This window comes from Topomyia yanbarensis, chromosome 3, assembly GCF_030247195.1.
Source record: "Topomyia yanbarensis strain Yona2022 chromosome 3, ASM3024719v1, whole genome shotgun sequence".
NCBI classification, from domain to species: domain Eukaryota; kingdom Metazoa; phylum Arthropoda; class Insecta; order Diptera; family Culicidae; genus Topomyia; species Topomyia yanbarensis.
The window spans coordinates 225,655,446-225,673,402 of NC_080672.1; the positions used below are offsets into that span (position 1 = coordinate 225,655,446).

The 17,957-nt window shown below is 39.1% G+C and overlaps 1 protein-coding gene across 1 annotated transcript in view; it reads left to right on the top strand.

Annotated features, from left to right (window-relative positions):
* Window positions 1-17,957, top strand: part of LOC131688832 (plexin-B) — a 695,949-nt gene that overhangs the window by 454,175 nt on the left and 223,817 nt on the right. The window contains exons 6-7 of the mRNA XM_058973381.1: window positions 54-860; window positions 923-2,636. Of these exons, the coding sequence (XP_058829364.1) occupies window positions 54-860; window positions 923-2,636 (2,521 nt within the window). The remainder of the gene's footprint in view (window positions 1-53; window positions 861-922; window positions 2,637-17,957) is intronic.

Below are 17,957 nucleotides of genomic sequence, written 5' to 3' on the forward strand. Positions count from 1 at the left end.
TTCACTGCAATTGTTCTGATACAGTTAAAATGCAATTTTATATCAAATTCTAGGTGACGAAGATGAAAATAGAACATTGCAGCACATTTACGAATTGCTCAAGTTGTTTGGAGTCTAGAGATCCTTTTTGTGGGTGGTGTTCACTTGAGAAACGATGCACAGTACGCAATGCGTGTCAGAAGGACACCAGCACATCTCGTTGGTTATCAATTAGTACTGGGCAGCAATGTATTGATTTCGAAATGGTTTCCCCAGACAAGATTCCAATCAACCAAATGTCAACTGTTCACCTAATTATTCGCACCTTACCTGAGCTACCACACAATTCAAAGTACAAATGTGTATTCGGCAATTCAACGCCAATTGATGCGAACGTTACCAATGAAGGGTTAGTATGCAGAACACCTCCAATAGATACGCGACCTATCTTGCTTGCAAATACTGATCATATATTAGTACCGCTGAGTGTTCGAAGCTCTGAAACTAATAAGGATTTTGTATCTCGCAATTTCGCCTTCTACGATTGCTCTCGTCATGGTGACTGCCGAAAATGTCTTCAAAGTCAATGGGGATGTAATTGGTGCATCTATGACAATAAATGCGTTTACAATACTACAACGTGCCGAATTACAGGTAGTATTGTCACTAACGAAAACATGTGTCCCCATTTCAAACGTCGATCACTGCCAATTTTATTGCCGAACAAGGTTCCAAAAGAGATTAAATTAGAAATAGAGAATCTGCCTAGGCCGCAAAGTGCGCACACTGGATTCCTCTGTACTGTCAACATAGAAGGTGCTCATATGGTATTACCAGCCCGCGTTGAATCTAACAAATACGTTGTTTGTGAAAAAACACCCGTAAGTATACCGTATCTATGAATTTCTTTACGATGTAATACGTTTTATTTCAATTATTTCAGTACTCATATGAAGCCAATACAAATGAGCACGAAGCAAAGGTTGATGTCAACTGGAATCGGAATCATTACATAGATACTGTTTCAGTTATTCTGTACAAGTGTGATATTCTAGGATCTCACAGAGAGCACGCAGACTGTAGTTTGTGTGTCACGCGCGACAAGAAATATCAGTGTACATGGTGCAGCAACCAATGCGCATACAATGAGACTTGTGCATTCGATACGCACCTTAATGAATGTCCCAAACCAAGAATTGATTTAATTAAGCCATTGAGCGGCCCTATAGAAGGCGGAACATTACTAACTATAGAAGGTAGTAATCTCGGTATTCGCGAGGAGGATGTAAGAGGTAAAATAAGGATCGGTAATGTTCCATGTGAATTAGTGAACTATGAAATTTCTGTAAAGATTGAATGCCGAACAGGACCAGTTTCCGAAGAGTTGATAGCTTCAATAAAAGTAGGGAACGAAGCTGGATATACGGAATCCAGCGTACAGTTTCAATACAAAAACATTCAACTGACGGGATTATATCCTACAATGGGGCCACAATCAGGTGGTACCAAAGTTTCCATAATCGGAAAATATCTCAATATTGGATCCAAAATTGTAGCATATTTAGATGATTATGTTTGCCACATAAATATTACTCAAACTTCTTCTGGTCGCTTGACATGCATAACATCATCAGCCCGATCACCTGAGCACATTCGTATTTTAACGCTTCTGATAGATGGAGCCAATCGGACGCTGAAATGTGGAGCCGAGTACCAACCATACAGTTTAAGTCGAAATAATTATCATTATCACAGTCATTACGAAACATGCAGCGTATACAACTACACTGTTGATCCGAAGATATTACAAATTAAGCCGCTCAAAAGTTTTATGAGCGGAGGACGAATGATGACGGTTCATGGAACTAACCTGGACTCTATTCAAAAGCCTGAAATTGAGATTTATTACGAAGAGGAACGTATAAACAAATCAGTGTGTACCGTACTTAACCCCAACCAAATGGAGTGTCCTTCGCCTACTGTGAACATGAATTTTATTTCTTACTATATTAAACATCTTGAGCAGATAAACAGCAACTTAGTATCCAGTTCTAATCATAACGTGTCGAAAAGCCGACGGAATATCATAACAACAGAAGCATCAGTACTTATTTCAACAGCGCAAGCTCTGATTAGCGATAATCCATCTCTCATCGTTTCAATATATTCACCTACACAATTTATGCCCTCAGAAGAATTACAAACCACCGCCTCTTTGTTACGCACCACCATAAATGGAGCAAATTCACCAGTTGCACTAAAAATACACGAGCATCAAATTGCATTTCAGCTCAGTTTTGTAATGGATAACGTCAATTCAGTAAAAAACTTGAATAAGCACTTTCAAAATTTGAGATCTACAATTGTCTACGTCGAAGATCCTTTATATTTTCCATTTCCAAGTTTTAGAAAGCTTTATAAAGGAGATACTCTTGTGATCGAGGGTGAAAACTTGAACATCGCTAGTGATGAGTCTGACGTCAACGTTACCATTGGGGTAATGCAGTGCAATGTCACGAGTCTAGCTCTCACGCAGTTGGTTTGTACACCGCCAGATCAACAACCACCACCAACAGATGAGAATGGAATCGAACAGACTTTGCTAGATTTACCACTAGTAGTAGTACGTGTAGGCCAAAGTTTAAGATTTCCAATTGGTAAGTTTTCTAATATTAATGGTTGTAAAGTATATTCTTCGGAGTTCGCTCCTCAAGCTGAATATTCGTCAGAAGTCATCATTCTGACATTCCCATACAAACATTTGACAGAATGAGCTACAGATATATGAAGGGCTCAGTGCAAGAACGGCCCAACTGCCAAAAACTTCTGAGTTATAACGAAACATAACATAACAGAATTAGTTTTTACGTTGTATTTGCGATCAATAATTTTTCTCTGCATTTTCAGGCCAAATGTTATAATGCCAGGATAGTTTTGAATATAAATTCAATGTTTTTAGTTTCGTGTACAGAAAAATTAAAATCACTTGGGTCGGTCTAGCGTAGACAAAAAAAACGAAATTCCCAAAACATGAACTTAGGCCACCAATTATTATCGAGGAACTTATCAACATCGTTATCTTCCGCTGTAATAGATGTCCTTAAATTTTTGTAGAAATTGTGCATAACGTATACGGCACGTATGGTAGCAGCTGCTGCAGGTCATTGTTTTGCCTTTCTCAAATAAAGAAAAGCTATACAATCACTGAAAAAATCGACTTTTCATCGGAGGGCTGAGTGTCATATACCATTCGATTCAGTTCATCGAGATTGGCAAATGTCTGTGTGTGTATGTGTGTGTCATTTAAACTCACACAATTTTCTCTGAGATGGCTAAACCGATTTTCACCAGCTTAGCTTTCTTTGAAAGGCATAACGCTCCCATAAGCTGCTGTTGAATTTTTAGTCGATCCGACGTCCGGTTCCGTAGTTACGGGTTGAATTGTGCGGTCACATAGCAAATTCCCATATAAACTGGTATAACCATGATGTCCAAATGACGTAAAACATATTAAAATGGTTTCATAATTACTCTAGTTTGCGGGTCTAGATCACTAATGATAAATCAAAGCAGCTTTGACCACATTGGCCACCTATGACGGTTCATGATGCCTCCGGGGAATTCGCCAAGTTCCTAAGCAAATATCACACCTATTACCCAGCGAATTCTCTACCGATTTTCACAAACTTGATTTCAAATGAAAGATACGGTAATGCCATTGACTGCTGCTGAATTTCATTCAGTTCTGACTCTTGCTTCCGGAGTTACAGGTTAATTAGTAAGCTTACACTGGAATTTCCCATATAAATCGGTACAATCTTAACACCGCAGAGACTAAAAACTATATAAATGGTCACTAAATTACTTCGATTCGCACGTCTAGATCACTGATTGTCAATCAAACATTCTTTGGATATATTGTCCACAATCGACGATTCTGCTGTTGTTCTGCTCACTTTAAACATTAAACAATAGTTTTCTGAGTGGAATAAAAAAATAGAGACATCTAAGAAGAACACGTTGGTTTTGGAATTCCCGATTGACGCTCCAGGACCATCTTTAACCGACATGAGTCGCTTTGTGAAAAATATAAATGCCGATCCAGCGACAATGGACACATGCTACCGGAACGCTGATGATAGATGCATCTTCATTCATTCGCTTCAAATCAGCTGAAGCATTCAACGAAGCTAGACTACGAAATCCGTATATCCTCACTTTCCGGTATGGTGATGGGAAAACGACCAAAGTTAAGATGTCCGTCGCGGGAGGAATCTACAAATACATATATTCGTATTTTTAATCTGCCTACAGAGGTAGATAACGACGATATCGGCCGAGTATTATCACGTTATGGTAAGGTACAGAAACACGTACGAGAAAAGTTTCCTCCGGAATGTGAGCTTGATCTGTACTCAGGAATTCATGGGGTTTATATGGACATTCAAAGAGAGGTTCTGGCTTCGCTCTTTTCCGTAATTCCAACGCACGGATTTATTATGAAGGATTTAAGAATGGCGGCTTCTTCTGCAGAGCCGATGATCACCTATCAGGAATCAGAATATATTGGCTCAAATGGCACGTTCCCCGTACATAGTCGGGGATTTGTGCCTTGCCGTGTGTTTTCATCATTTCCTGAGCGGTAGGAAAGGACAAGGAGGTGTGGGGAAGTAGAATTGGAAGGGTGGGAAAAATAACAGAACAAAACAAAAATAAACAACAGGTAAGTTAAACTCACAAGTAGTTCAACTTGCCTGCGAATAAGCCTAAAGCTCTTTACCACATTGGATAAGAAACTTTAGTATGTCTCTGAGTTTCAGTCGACCAAACATGGTTTCGTCTATTTAAGGACGAAACTGTCCAGCGGTAGCGCAATTGCGATTGCGAGGCTGAAGACTCGCAATCGCAATTGCGCTACCGCTGGACAGTTGCATATCAGATGATATGAGGTTCCGTAGTCGGATTCACAAAGATCACATGAAAAAGACTCAGCGCGCTGAATAGTTGCCATGTGATAATTGAGTTTGCAGTGGCCGGTTAAAGCCCTGGTCAGCATGCCGCAGTGGAGCTTCGAAAAATGTAAGAGATTTTTCGAAACCACTGGGCATGGTTGTTCTAGAAACGCCTTTGTTTGGTGACACGTTTGTAGATTTCTCCAATAATTGCGGTGCTCGAACGAAGCTCAGGAGCGTATTTTTTCCCTTATCCAACTTGTCGAAATTGGCATCGCGGGCTCAGGACCAACGAAGTCAATCGCTGAACCTGCCCTGGCCAATTCGTCAGCCCATTCATTTCCAGTAATACCGCAATGTCCGGGCACCCAGACAAGGTAGATAGTGTTGACAGTGCTTAGTTCTTCGATTTGGGTTCGGCACGCGATCACTAGCTTGGACCGGGATTTGTCTGAGCTAAGAGCCTTGATTGCAGCCTGACTATCGGAGCAGAAGTTTATAACTCTGCCGGACAAACTCAGTTGAAGGGCCGATTGCACCCCGCACATAATCGCAAAGATTTCTGCTTGGAATACAGTACAGTATCTATCTAGTGAGTGAGATTGTTCCAATCTCATTTCACGACAGTAGACAGCAGCACCAGGACGTCCCTCCATCAGAGAACCGTCAGTTTAACAAACCACTTGCGTTTGTTGTTGTCTTTCCATAAAGCCAGACAACCACTCCTCTCGAGAGGGAATCTTCACATGGAATGTCCTGAAAGGAAAACCACAAGTGAGTGTAATATCGCTGGGAGCAAGAATATCTTCACCCCATGTAACCATTTGTGACCACAATCGTGTATGACTGGTAGCAAGATCAACATGATTACTGTTCCAAAGCCCAGTAACCTGCAGTCTGTATGCACATGATAGTGCTTCTTGTTTTAAGTGTATGTGTAATGGTTTGATATTTAGAAGTGCCTCAAGAGCAGCAGTCGGAGTCGTGGTGAAAGCACCAGTCAACGCCATGAGCGCCATTCTTTGCAGATGGTTTAGCTTTGACTGAACTGTCACCACTTCTCCCCTCTGCCACCACACAAGGCATCCGTATGACAGTATTGGACGTACAATTGTCGTGTAAATCCAATAGATGTATTTAGGTTTGAGACCCCAGGTCTTTCCAAAAGTACGTCTGCACTGCCCGAAGGCCATGCACGCTTTCTTGACTCTGAACTCAATGTGAGCAGACCAATTCAGTTTGGAATCCAATATGACTCCAACGTATTTGACTTGATCTGCACACAGTAGCTCAGAAACAAAGAACTGCAAGGGACGAACCCCGGTTGTTATTCGCTTCTTCGTGAAAAGAACCATTGAAGTTTTGCTTGGGTTAACTGATAGTTTAACTTGTCGACACCACTGTTCGACAGCTCCTAATGCCTGTTGCATTAAGTCAAAGATTGTTCCGATGCAAAATCCAGTAATTAGTATTTGGTAATCGTCAGCAAACCCGTAGGTTGGAAATCCAAGCTCATTGAGTTTCTTCAACAAGCCGTCAGCTACTAAGTTCCATAACAAAGGTGACAGAACGCCGCCCTGAAGACAACCGCAAATACTCAACTTCCGTATCTCAGCCTGTCGCAGTGACGAGCAAAGTATGCGGTTACTAAGCATTGCGTTTATCCAACTTGAGATACATGCAGGTATCCCATGACCGCGCGTCGCTTCCAGAATAGACTGGAAGGACACATTGTCAAAAGCACCCTCAATATCTAGGAATACACCCAAGCTAGATTGCTTGAGCGAGAAGGCTTTCTCAATGTTGTAAACAACATCGTGAAGCAGAGTGATCGTGGATTTCCCACACTGATATGCATGTTGCATTTTGTGCAGTGGATATTCAACTAAACTAACGTTCCTGATGTGATGATCGATTATCCGTTCCAAAGCTTTCAGAAGAAAAGAACTTAAGCTGATAGGCCTAAAACTCTTGGCTTCTTCATAGCTTGAGCGCCCCCCTTTGGGAATAAATCTAACAGTTATTTCTCGCCATGCTTTCGGGATATACCCGGTAGCAAGACTGGAAAGCAAAATCTTTTTCAAGACATGTTTAAGAATATCAAATCCCTTTTGCAGTAGCACGGGAAGTATTCCATCTTTTCCGGGTGATTTGTATGGAGCAAAGCTGTCAACTGCCCACTTGACCGATTCAGTGGAAACCAATGTGCGTGCTAACGCCCACGAGTCCGTATCATCAGAATGAGATCTGTGAACATTGTTCAACTCCGGATCGATACAACCTGGAAAGTGTGTGTCGAAGAGACAATTAAGAACATCTTTTTCGTCCGTCACATAAACACCATCTCTGGTTTTTAAGGAGTTCATCTGAAAATCATTCGATTTGGAGAGAATTTTATTTAATCTGATAGCCTCGTTCAGACTAGAGACATTAGTGCATAGGCTTTGCCAGCCAGCCCGTTCTGCAGATCTAAGACATTTCTTATATGCACTACGAGCTGACCTGAAAGCCCTGGAGTCATCACGCTGACGCCGGTTCCAAGCTCTTCTCATAACTTTCTTCATTCTTTCAAGCTCAGCCCTCCACCAAGGGGTTCCCCTAGTCGATTTAACAGTACGAAGTGGACAAGCTTCTTCGTAGGATGCTAATATGAATGAGTTTGTCGTATCCACGACGTCATCTAAGTCGTCTAGTTGACTAATTGTTGGAAAATATCCATGAAATTTAGTCGCCAAGTCCCAGTTTGTACATTTAGGATTACGATATGTCACCACATTGAAGGTGACATCAAAATGATCGAAAAATATATATTTATGATCGGATAGAGACGGTTCAGTTTCATTTGGAACCTGCCAATTTCCCAGTTCATGCAAAATTTTATCAGAGCAAAGTGTTATGTCTAACACCTCCTCCCTCCCAGACCTCGCAAAAGTTGGTCGGTTTCCCACACTCAGAATATGGAGATTTGTACTACTTATGTACTCCATCAGCTCAAAGCCTCTCAGATTGATGTCTGAGCTGCCCCAAATGATGTGATGAGCATTCGCATCACTGCCGATAATGAGCGGAAGCCCATTTCTGCTACAATATGATACAACGCTTTTGAAATCATCAGAAGGAGATGATTCGTTATGCGGTAGGTATGCTGAACAATATATATATATATATATATATATATATTTTTTGTCTACGTTTCCGACAGTCAGTGCAACTGTGACAACACAGATATCGCGAGTTGTGAGCTCCGATATGAGGCACGCGTCAATAGCCTTATTTGCAAGAATGCAAGCACGAGGCATTTCACGTGGGTTAGCCATGCCTGTCTTGTTGTAAGCAATGAAGGCAGTGTTAAGTAACTTTCCAAAATAGAAGTTTCCTTTATGGAAATACGGTACTTGAACCAATGCTATGGAAGCTTTACCTTCCTGCATAAGTCGAGATAAATTCATAGTTGCTGTACGTTTATGTTGGAGATTGATTTGTGCTATTCTAACCATTGTTGATTAGAGAACTGTACATTTCATCTCCAACACTAATTGCACAACAACTAGAGAAAACCAAGCGAGTTGGGATATTAACGCATTTAGCGAGCCATATCAGGTTTAGATGGGACATGATCATTTGATTCCCACGATTTGCGAAGAAAATAATGGTCCACTGTGTCAGAGATTCGCATAACACAGTAAGGGCAAAACCCAAAATGCTCCGTGCGCGACTGGCATATTTTGGACCCTCCAGTCATTAAGTCCTCGGCACGGAACTACACCTTGACTTAGGGTCTCCTACTTTCAGTCGCCTCCTACGACATGGGAGCAGGACTCCAGTGGCTTCTAGGCCGGATACCACACGGCCTGTGTGGCTTCTTCTGCAGAGCCGATGATCACCTAAAGGCCAATTTCAAAAATTGGCTGAATCAAGCGGAAAAAAACAGCAGCAATGAATCTGAAATAGCAAACACAAAGACATATGCGCAGGTTATAATAGAAGGTCAGGGGACATCTGCTAAACCCACAGCCGGGTCCAGCCGGACCGTTGAGCAGCCATCAGTTGAGTTGTCCAAGGAACATCGCGGTGTTCAAAATGGCGTCACAAATAGTGAGGAACACGTGGAGGATGCAGAAACCGACATAAGCAATGAAGAAATGGACGTAGACAATGCGGGATTGAGGCTGAAGCGAGCATTGACCGACAGTACAACCTCCCACTCGGAGGCAGGATCGAATGAGTCACAGGACGAAGCAGAAATACCACAAAACGAAGAGCACATCCAAGAAACAGAAAAGTAAAGATGAATTAACAGGACAGGCTGTGGAGCCCAGTCCTCTGGAGTCTATCCAAAATATTCCCAAGGAGCCAAGCTAGACCGAAGTGAGCAACTTAACGCAGTACTAAACGATGAAAGGTGAGGTAAACTTATAATCACAGCTCAAACATCATGAATTTGATTCGAAACATTGGATCAATCAACATCAATGCTATTGAAATTACGGATAAATAACATCTGTTTAACGACTTTGTGCTTAATTCGGACTTGGATGTAGTTTTCATCCAAGAAGTTCATTTCGAAAACTTTTCATTTTTGCCACAATATACGGCTTACGTAAATATTTAGTAAACAAAATAAAGGAACCGCCATATTAGTTCGAAAATCGATACCAGTCAAAAACCCTTTGCTGGATCCTTCAGGACGGATAGTTTCTTTAGAAATCAATGATATTAACTTCATAAATATTTATGGGCACTCAGGAAGCCAGTATCGATCAGAGCGAGACGATGTGTTTAAAAATGACCTAGCGATACATCTAAACAGACCTAGTGCAAAATATCATGTAATTGGAGGGGATTTCAATTGTGTAGTCGATCAAAGCGATACAAAGAACCATGCTTATAACATCAGCACAGGACTGAAATCCTTCTTTTCACTCCTGCGCTTGAAAGATTTAGACAGGGAAGTCAACAAAACTGTTCCAGTGAAATTGCCTTTATTAGAGGTAACTCTGCATCTAGATTGGATCGTTTCTATGCCACATCAGATTTTGTTAAAAGTAATAAGAACTTTGACTTTGACGATAAAACAACTCCACTCGGCCGCGGCTATTGGAAGGTGAACAGTAGTTTTTTGAAGTACGAGGAGAACAGAAGTGAGTTTTCTAGTTAATATTATGAAATAAACTTAAGGGAAAAATACACGAAAAACTTTTCAGAATAGTGGTCTATAGATCTAAAGGCAAAGATTCGACAATTTTATCAAAAAAAAAATTAAAGACGTTCAATAGAAAGATATCGTATATGAAAGAATGTTTGTATATAGAATTACAAAAATGCATAGATAAGCAAGCTATAGGTGAAGATGTGTCACTGGAGTTAGGAGAAATCAAAAATGGTAGAAATAGAGCATAATCGTCTGTCATATTTGGAACAACATATTAATCAGGCATCCTTACTGGCTGAAAAGAAAATGAGTATGTATCAAATTTCAACACAGATCAAAAAAACTCGACCCTAAAATTGAAAAATTCCGACGAGGACAACAGATGTAATAGTGCAAAAGCGTACGAACACTACAAAACTAAATTTACAAAGATAGAAGACGACAAAAATTTTGACAACTTTGCAGCTTTAAGATATGTCACAAAGCAACTAAGTACAGAGCACCAAGCATATTTACAGAGCCCCTTTAGTGAGCTAGAGCTTAACGTTATTACAAATGCAACAAAAAAGAAAGCACCCGGGCCTGACGGAATTAGCTACGAATTTTATGCTTGTCACTTTGATTAACTGAAAAATGACCTACTTAAACTTGACAGTGGAATTTTAAACGGAACAATTAAACCTGCAGATAATTTCTCCTCAGGCATAATAACGCTTATTCACAAAAAAGGAAATAATGCAGAGCTAGAAGATTTCAGACCAATTAGTTTATTGAATACAGACAACACAATATTAATGAAACTGATAGCGGGTCGTTTCACGAAAGTAGGGGAATTGTGGGAAAAACCGACACTGTGGGTAAAACCGACACCCCACAACATTTCCTAGAAATCAAATTTTTATTCATTTCATAATGATACATTATTATTGGTACGTTTATTTAGAGCATTTGAAGAAAAATTGGATTTACGTTAGTACGCCGAATGTAATAAAAATAAACAAAACATACGACAGCAGCGTTCATACTCGTCTGGATGTTAAATTTCGTTGGTAGATTTTAAGGTTTTAACCGAACAAAAGCTTTTCAAATCACCACATTTTTCAGTACCTATTATGATCGGCCTGTCCTATGATCAACTAGGTGCATTGAAGACGAGTTTGAGAAATTCAATATTTTTAATCGCTTTTATAAAAAAATGTGCGCTGTTGGGGTAAAACCGACACCCTATGGTTAGGGTAAAACCGACACGCTGTTAAGATGGTTGTGTATATTTGCGATTCATTTCAAAATACTGGGGATCTTTGTGACACTTCAGCTAGCCTATTGGAACACTATAGTATCAACAGAAATGCACAGAAATACTTTTATTGTGTTTATTTCTTGTAAGTCTCTTTAAAAATCAAAAATTGGAATTTTTGCTTATCTGATTCTATCGAAGCTGTTGCTATTTCTGCAAAAAGCTCATCAAACCCAATTTATAGTGTTCTCTTGGTTTGTCATAGACGAACTTTATCACAATGAGACAGTGATCTTATGTATACCCCAATAGATCGTTGATGATCAGAGTCCGAAAAATGTAATCTGAAAAAGATAGTTTTACTAAGAAGTGTGTGTGTCACTTATAAGTGAATGAATCCAATTAGCAGAACGTAGAACGCTTGCAAATCTTCTCTTACGAAATAATATGAAACTGGAGGTTGCAACGATGTGCGCAAGGATTATTTGGAAATACTCATCAATAAATAATCCTATAGCATAAAATACTCTTATTTATAGTACTACGCTTTCGAACTTTCTTCCACTCACTACAGCATTATTCACGCATATATCTCATGTTTAATAAAGATAAAGATTTTAATAAATTGGAGAGAAAATAAAAGGTATTGGCTAATAGACGTAGAAAACAAAACGAAAGCACTTTTTATAAACTCTCTGATATCTAAAAGCAGAAGTTGCATTCACAAACACTATTTGCTGGTAACGGTTGGATTGAAAAATATTGCGCGAGCAACAACGGAGTTGTTAACAATGTCCCAAAATATAATACGAGATGCGAATTTGGATTCCTGTATGAAAATTTACAACCATCTTAGAGCAGAAGAAGTTGTCAGTTGCGAGTGGCATTGACACAAATAACTTTGTAGAACATTCTAAATTCATAGGTACGGTACCAAAAAGTTATATTAAGAAAATGATTTTAAGGGGCCATGCACAAACAAGGCACAATAACATCACAAGTATTGAAGATACAGATTTCAACTCTTAAGCAAAATTGTTCGCAAAAAGTAGCTCTACTACATTGCAGAACATATGATTTCATTATCTATACATTTTAAAAAAATAAAAAAAATATTTCACTTTTAGGTAGATTGTTCACTGAATGTACTAAACCAGAGGAAAGGTCTTGAAATACTGATAAAACCTTCAGAAGACATTATTGACCTAAACTTGACCGTTTTGCCTTTTTCGTGTAGAAAGGTTATGCAATCGGTCGGAATTTCGACTTCTTAACCGAGGCCCGCAGGGCCGAATATCTTATACCATACGACTTAGTTCGTCGAGATCGGAAAAAGTCTGTACATGTGTGTGTATGGCTGTGTGTATATGTATGTATGTGTGTATGTGTCAAACAATCTCACCGATTTTTCTCAGAGATAGCTGGACCGATCTGCACAAACTTAGTCTTAAATGAATGGTACAATCTTCGGTCGCTATTGAATTTTTTTTATTGATCCGACTTCCGATTCGGGAGTTACGGGTTGAAGAGTACGATCACACAGCAAATTCCCATATAAACTGGTACCACCACGATGTCCAAATGATGCAATACATAATTAAATGTATGTAACATTACTTGTATTTGCATATCTAGATCATTAATGACCGATCGATGTCACTTTGACCACATTGGCCACCTATGATGCCTTTTGAGGCCCCCGGGGAACTCACCAAGTCCCTAAGTTTATGTCATAACTATTTCTCAGCGAATTCCTAACCGATTTTTACAAACTTGGTATCAAATGAAAGGTACAGCATTCCCATTATCTGCTGTAGAATTTCTAACTGATCCGAGTTCTGGTTCCGGAATTACAGGGTAATGAGTACGACCACGCAGCAAATCCTGATTTCAACATATACGGTGATGAATGTAAAAAGGTGAAATTTTTCCAAAATGTCACCACAACTGCTTTGATTTGTAGTTCTAGGTCACTAAGAGTCATTCAAACTCTCTTTGGCCACCATCGGTCACCACATTGGCCACCATCGACGGTTCCGGAAGCCCCAGCGGAAGTTTTCAAATTCAGAATAACAGTTACATCGATTGCTCAGTGATTTCTGGACCGATTTGACCAAACTTAGCCTCAAATGAACGGTGTTGCTTCCTAAAAACTGTTAATAAAATTTATTTCGATCCATCTTCCGGTTGTGGAGTTACGGGTTGTGGAGTGTGGTCACAGAGAAAAACTTCTAATCAAACCGATACCACGATGAAAGCATTTTTTTTTGCTAAAATAGGAGCATCTTGCATTTTCAGTTCTATGCTATGAGCGGCCTATCGAAATCTTGTTGGCCACACTCATTGCCGTAGACGGTTTTGGAACTTCCCGGAAAAATGGAAAATGCAAAATTAAAAAACTCACATGAGTTTCTCGGAGATGGTTGGGCCGATTTTCACATACTTAGTTTCAAACGTAAGGTATATTATTCCTATAGACTGCTATGAACTTTCGTACGGATTGGTTCTATGGCTCCGGAATTACAGAATGAATCGTCCGGTCACATAAGAAATTCTTAATGCCAAATGTCCTTAAATTCATGAAACGTCGAGATTTTGTTATCCCAAAAAAAAATGAGAAAAATAGACTTTTTGGGACTGTTGATTTCGCACATTTTTGCTATTCTCATAGAGAAAGGTTAAGCAATCAGGCAAAAATTTGGACCTTTTAACCGAGGCTCGCAGGATCAAGTCTCTTACTCCATTCGATTCAGTTCGTCGAGATCGCAAAGTATCTGTGCGTGTATGTTTGTGTCAAATAACGTCACTCGATTTTCTCAGAGATGCCTGAACCAATTTGCACAAACTTAGTTTCAAAAATTAATGGTATAACGTTCCCAGAAGCTGCTATTGAATTTATTTGATCCGACTTCCGGTTCCGGAGTTACGGGTTGAAGAGTACGGTCACACAGCAAATTTCCTTATAAACTGGCAACACCATCGTTTCCGAACTATACATATTCTAATAGGTTCAACATTACTTGAATTTGCGGGTCTAGATCACTAATTACCAATCAAAGTAGTTTTGACCATATTGGCCGCCTATGACAGTTCTTGAGGCCCCCGAGAAACTCACCTAGTTCCTAAGCTAATGTCACACCTATTTTCCAACGAACTCTTAACCGATTTTTACAAAGTTAATTTCAAATGAAAGATATAATACTTCCATTGACTGCTATTGAATTTCATTCAGTAATGACTTTTGGTTCCGGAGTTATAGGTAGGTTATTACGGACGGCGCCGGTGGTTCAGTGGTAAGCGTGACCGTCACTCATTCCAGTTGCCCTGGGATCAATTCCAGCCGAAGTCGTTGAGATTTTTCTGTAGTGAGAAAATCTGTGGTCACGTCTCCCTTCGGAAGGGAAGTAAAGCCGTTGGTACCCGGTCCATGAGTTTGGTGGATCGATATCTAGTCCAGATAGTGGAGTAACCTCTCTGGCGTCGGTAAAGAAGAAGTAGATCCAACTTCTATACTCTTACTAGCAAAAATGTCCTCCTTCCGTGATACTTGTGGAGTGCGCAGTAGTACATACGGCCTCTAGCAAAAGCAAGAATCGGATTTACCATTCCTTCCCTTTCCTTCCGCGATCTACGTTCGGACCTGGCTGCCGCCGGTATTGGTCAATAAACACTTTACCAGGAGTTGCACATTGAAGGATTTTTCGCTATCCTCAAACATAATTATCTACTTATTCCCTGTGCAACTTCAGCTAGTCCAGATCGATAACGGAGTAGCAGTAGGGGTTGGTCGTAGGGAAATTGTGGGTAAAATGAACAGGGGGGGGGGGGGAGGTGTAAAATGAACAGGTAGCCAAATCAAGTCAATGTTAGTTAAATTTAGAACAAACTTCACAGAAACGTGACTTGCCAAGTATTCAAAGGATATTGAAATCATTTATGTTGATAAAAAGCTGTCGAATGTGAAATAAATATGATGAAAACCAAAATCGGCATTCATGTTTGTCGCTGATGTTACATTCGGCATGTTTTATAAGGTTTTTTGTGGTGAAATTTTGATTTTATTATGAAAATGGTGTTACATGACAGTAATTGAACCAGATATTTCACAGCAATAAGTAGGGATCAGGACAAATTGGCTCAATCGTAACGGCTGTTTGAAAATAAAATGGCATAGGGGATAAAATGAACAGGTTGTAGTGGGGGTAATATGAACCATCTTGCTGCTCCAAGTACTATACCTCAAAATTAATCGTTAAGTTCAAGTTGCTATATCTTCACTGTTCTCCAACAGATTCTTTAATCCTTAACACCAATGGGTAACCCCAAGTTTGTAGATGTGTTTCGATGTCATAGAATTGTAAATTGGTTAGTATTACATGAAAATTTAATTTTTCCGTTTTTTTGCCTACAAAATGCCCTGTGTGTATGCAATGCTCATGAGCCGCTGGGACATCAGCATTGCTCGGAAAATGCTTTTCAACGCTAAGCATTGCATACATACAGAACATTTTGCAACATTTTTGTTTGTGTCAAGTGTGTTAGCGTCGACATGTTGCTCATCAAGTTCGTGGCAGTCGTGCACTCCTATATACTTACCAAGTGTAATAAGAATGTAATCGATATGTCCACAATGTTATATTGAACGTAACCAGCTATTAAATCATAGCTTTGATAAATGAGAAAGGCACAATTGCACCACGAGGTGGATTAAAACAGGTTTTTGTGTAAATAATTAATCGTGTGTTTTTGCAAAAAAACCACTGTGCAAGTAGTTGTAAGCCTGTTTTATATGTGATTTTTTGTAAGAATGTAATAAAATTAAAAAAAAAAAACTCCACCCGCTCCACTTCCAAACCCATTCCACCAACATTTCAAAATATAATCACATGAAGATAACATTGAACTCATGTTAATTAAATATTAGGGGAGCCGGTAGTAAATGTTTTAAATTCTAAACACTTTGTGTTATTTAGGGTGATTTGAAATCTATTTCCCAATTGATTTTATTTTTCGATAGTGCGTATAAAGAGCTTTCAGTATCCGTATAGATATTAAATTTATCCATGAATTAAAGTTATTTTTTAAATAGTTTTTTGTAAAATTGCGGTTGGGGTAAGTTGGCGGTGACGCACGCGGTGCAAGTTGGCGCTACTATTTACATATACCAGTCTCTATACCCCGGCATTTTACTTTGACGCGTATTACTTATTCAAAAGCATAGCTTCGAAATTCTTCAGGAGATTGGCCAAAGTAAATATCCCCTGCATTGGCAAAGTACACAAAGTTTTATTTGGAGTGAATTCCAAAAATAAAAATATTTGATGACTATATTTGTACTGTAAATAGTAGTGCCAACTTGCACCGCGTGCGTCGCCGCCAACTTACCCCAACCGCAATTTTACAAAAAACGATTTAAAAAATAACTTTAATTCATGGATAAATTTAATATCTATACGGATACTGAAAGCTCTTTATACGCACTATCGAAAAATAAAATCAATTGGGAAATAGATTTCAAATCACCCTAAATAACACAAAGTGTTTAGAATTTAAAACATTTACTACCGGCTCCCCTAATATTTAATTAACATGAGTTCAATGTTATCTTCATGTGATTATATTTTGAAATGTTGGTGGAATGGGTTTGGAAGTGGAGCGGGTGAAGTTGTTTTTATAATTTTATTACATTCTTACAAAAAATCACATATAAAACAGGCTTACAACTACTTGCACAGTGGTTTTTTTTGCAAAAACACACGATTAATTATTTACACAAAAACCTGTTTTAATCCACCTCGTGGTGCAATTGTGCCTTTCTCATTTATCAAAGCTATGATTTAATAGCTGGTTACGTTCAATATAACATTGTGGACATATCGATTACATTCTTATTACACTTGGTAAGTATATAGGAGTGCACGACTGCCACGAACTTGATGAGCAACATGTCGACGCTAACACACTTGACACAAACAAAAATGTTGCAAAATGTTCTGTATGTATGCAATGCTTAGCGTTGAAAAGCATTTTCCGAGCAATGCTGATGTCCCAGCGGCTCATGAGCATTGCATACACACAGGGCATTTTGCAGGCAAAAAAACGGAAAAATTAAATTTTCATGTAATACTAACCAATTTACAATTCTATGACATCGAAACACATCTACAAACTTGGGGTTACCCATTGGTGTTAAGGATTAAAGAATCTGTTGGAGAACAGTGAAGATATAGCAACTTGAACTTAACGATTAATTTTGAGGTATAGTACTTGGAGCAGCAAGATGGTTCATATTACCCCCCCAACAACCTGTTCATTTTATCCCCTATGACATTTTATTTTCAAACAGCCGTTACGATTGAGCCAATTTGTCCTGATCCCTACTTATTGCTGTGAAATATCTGGTTCAATTACTGTCATGTAACACCATTTTCATAATAAAATCAAAATTTCACCACAAAAAACCTTATAAAACATGCCGAATGTAACATCAGCGACAAACATGAATGCCGATTTTGGTTTTCATCATATTTATTTCACATTCGACAGCTTTTTATCAAAATAAATGATTTCAATATCCTTTGAATACTTGGCAAGTCACGTTTCTGTGAAGTTTGTTCTAAATTTAACTAACATTGAA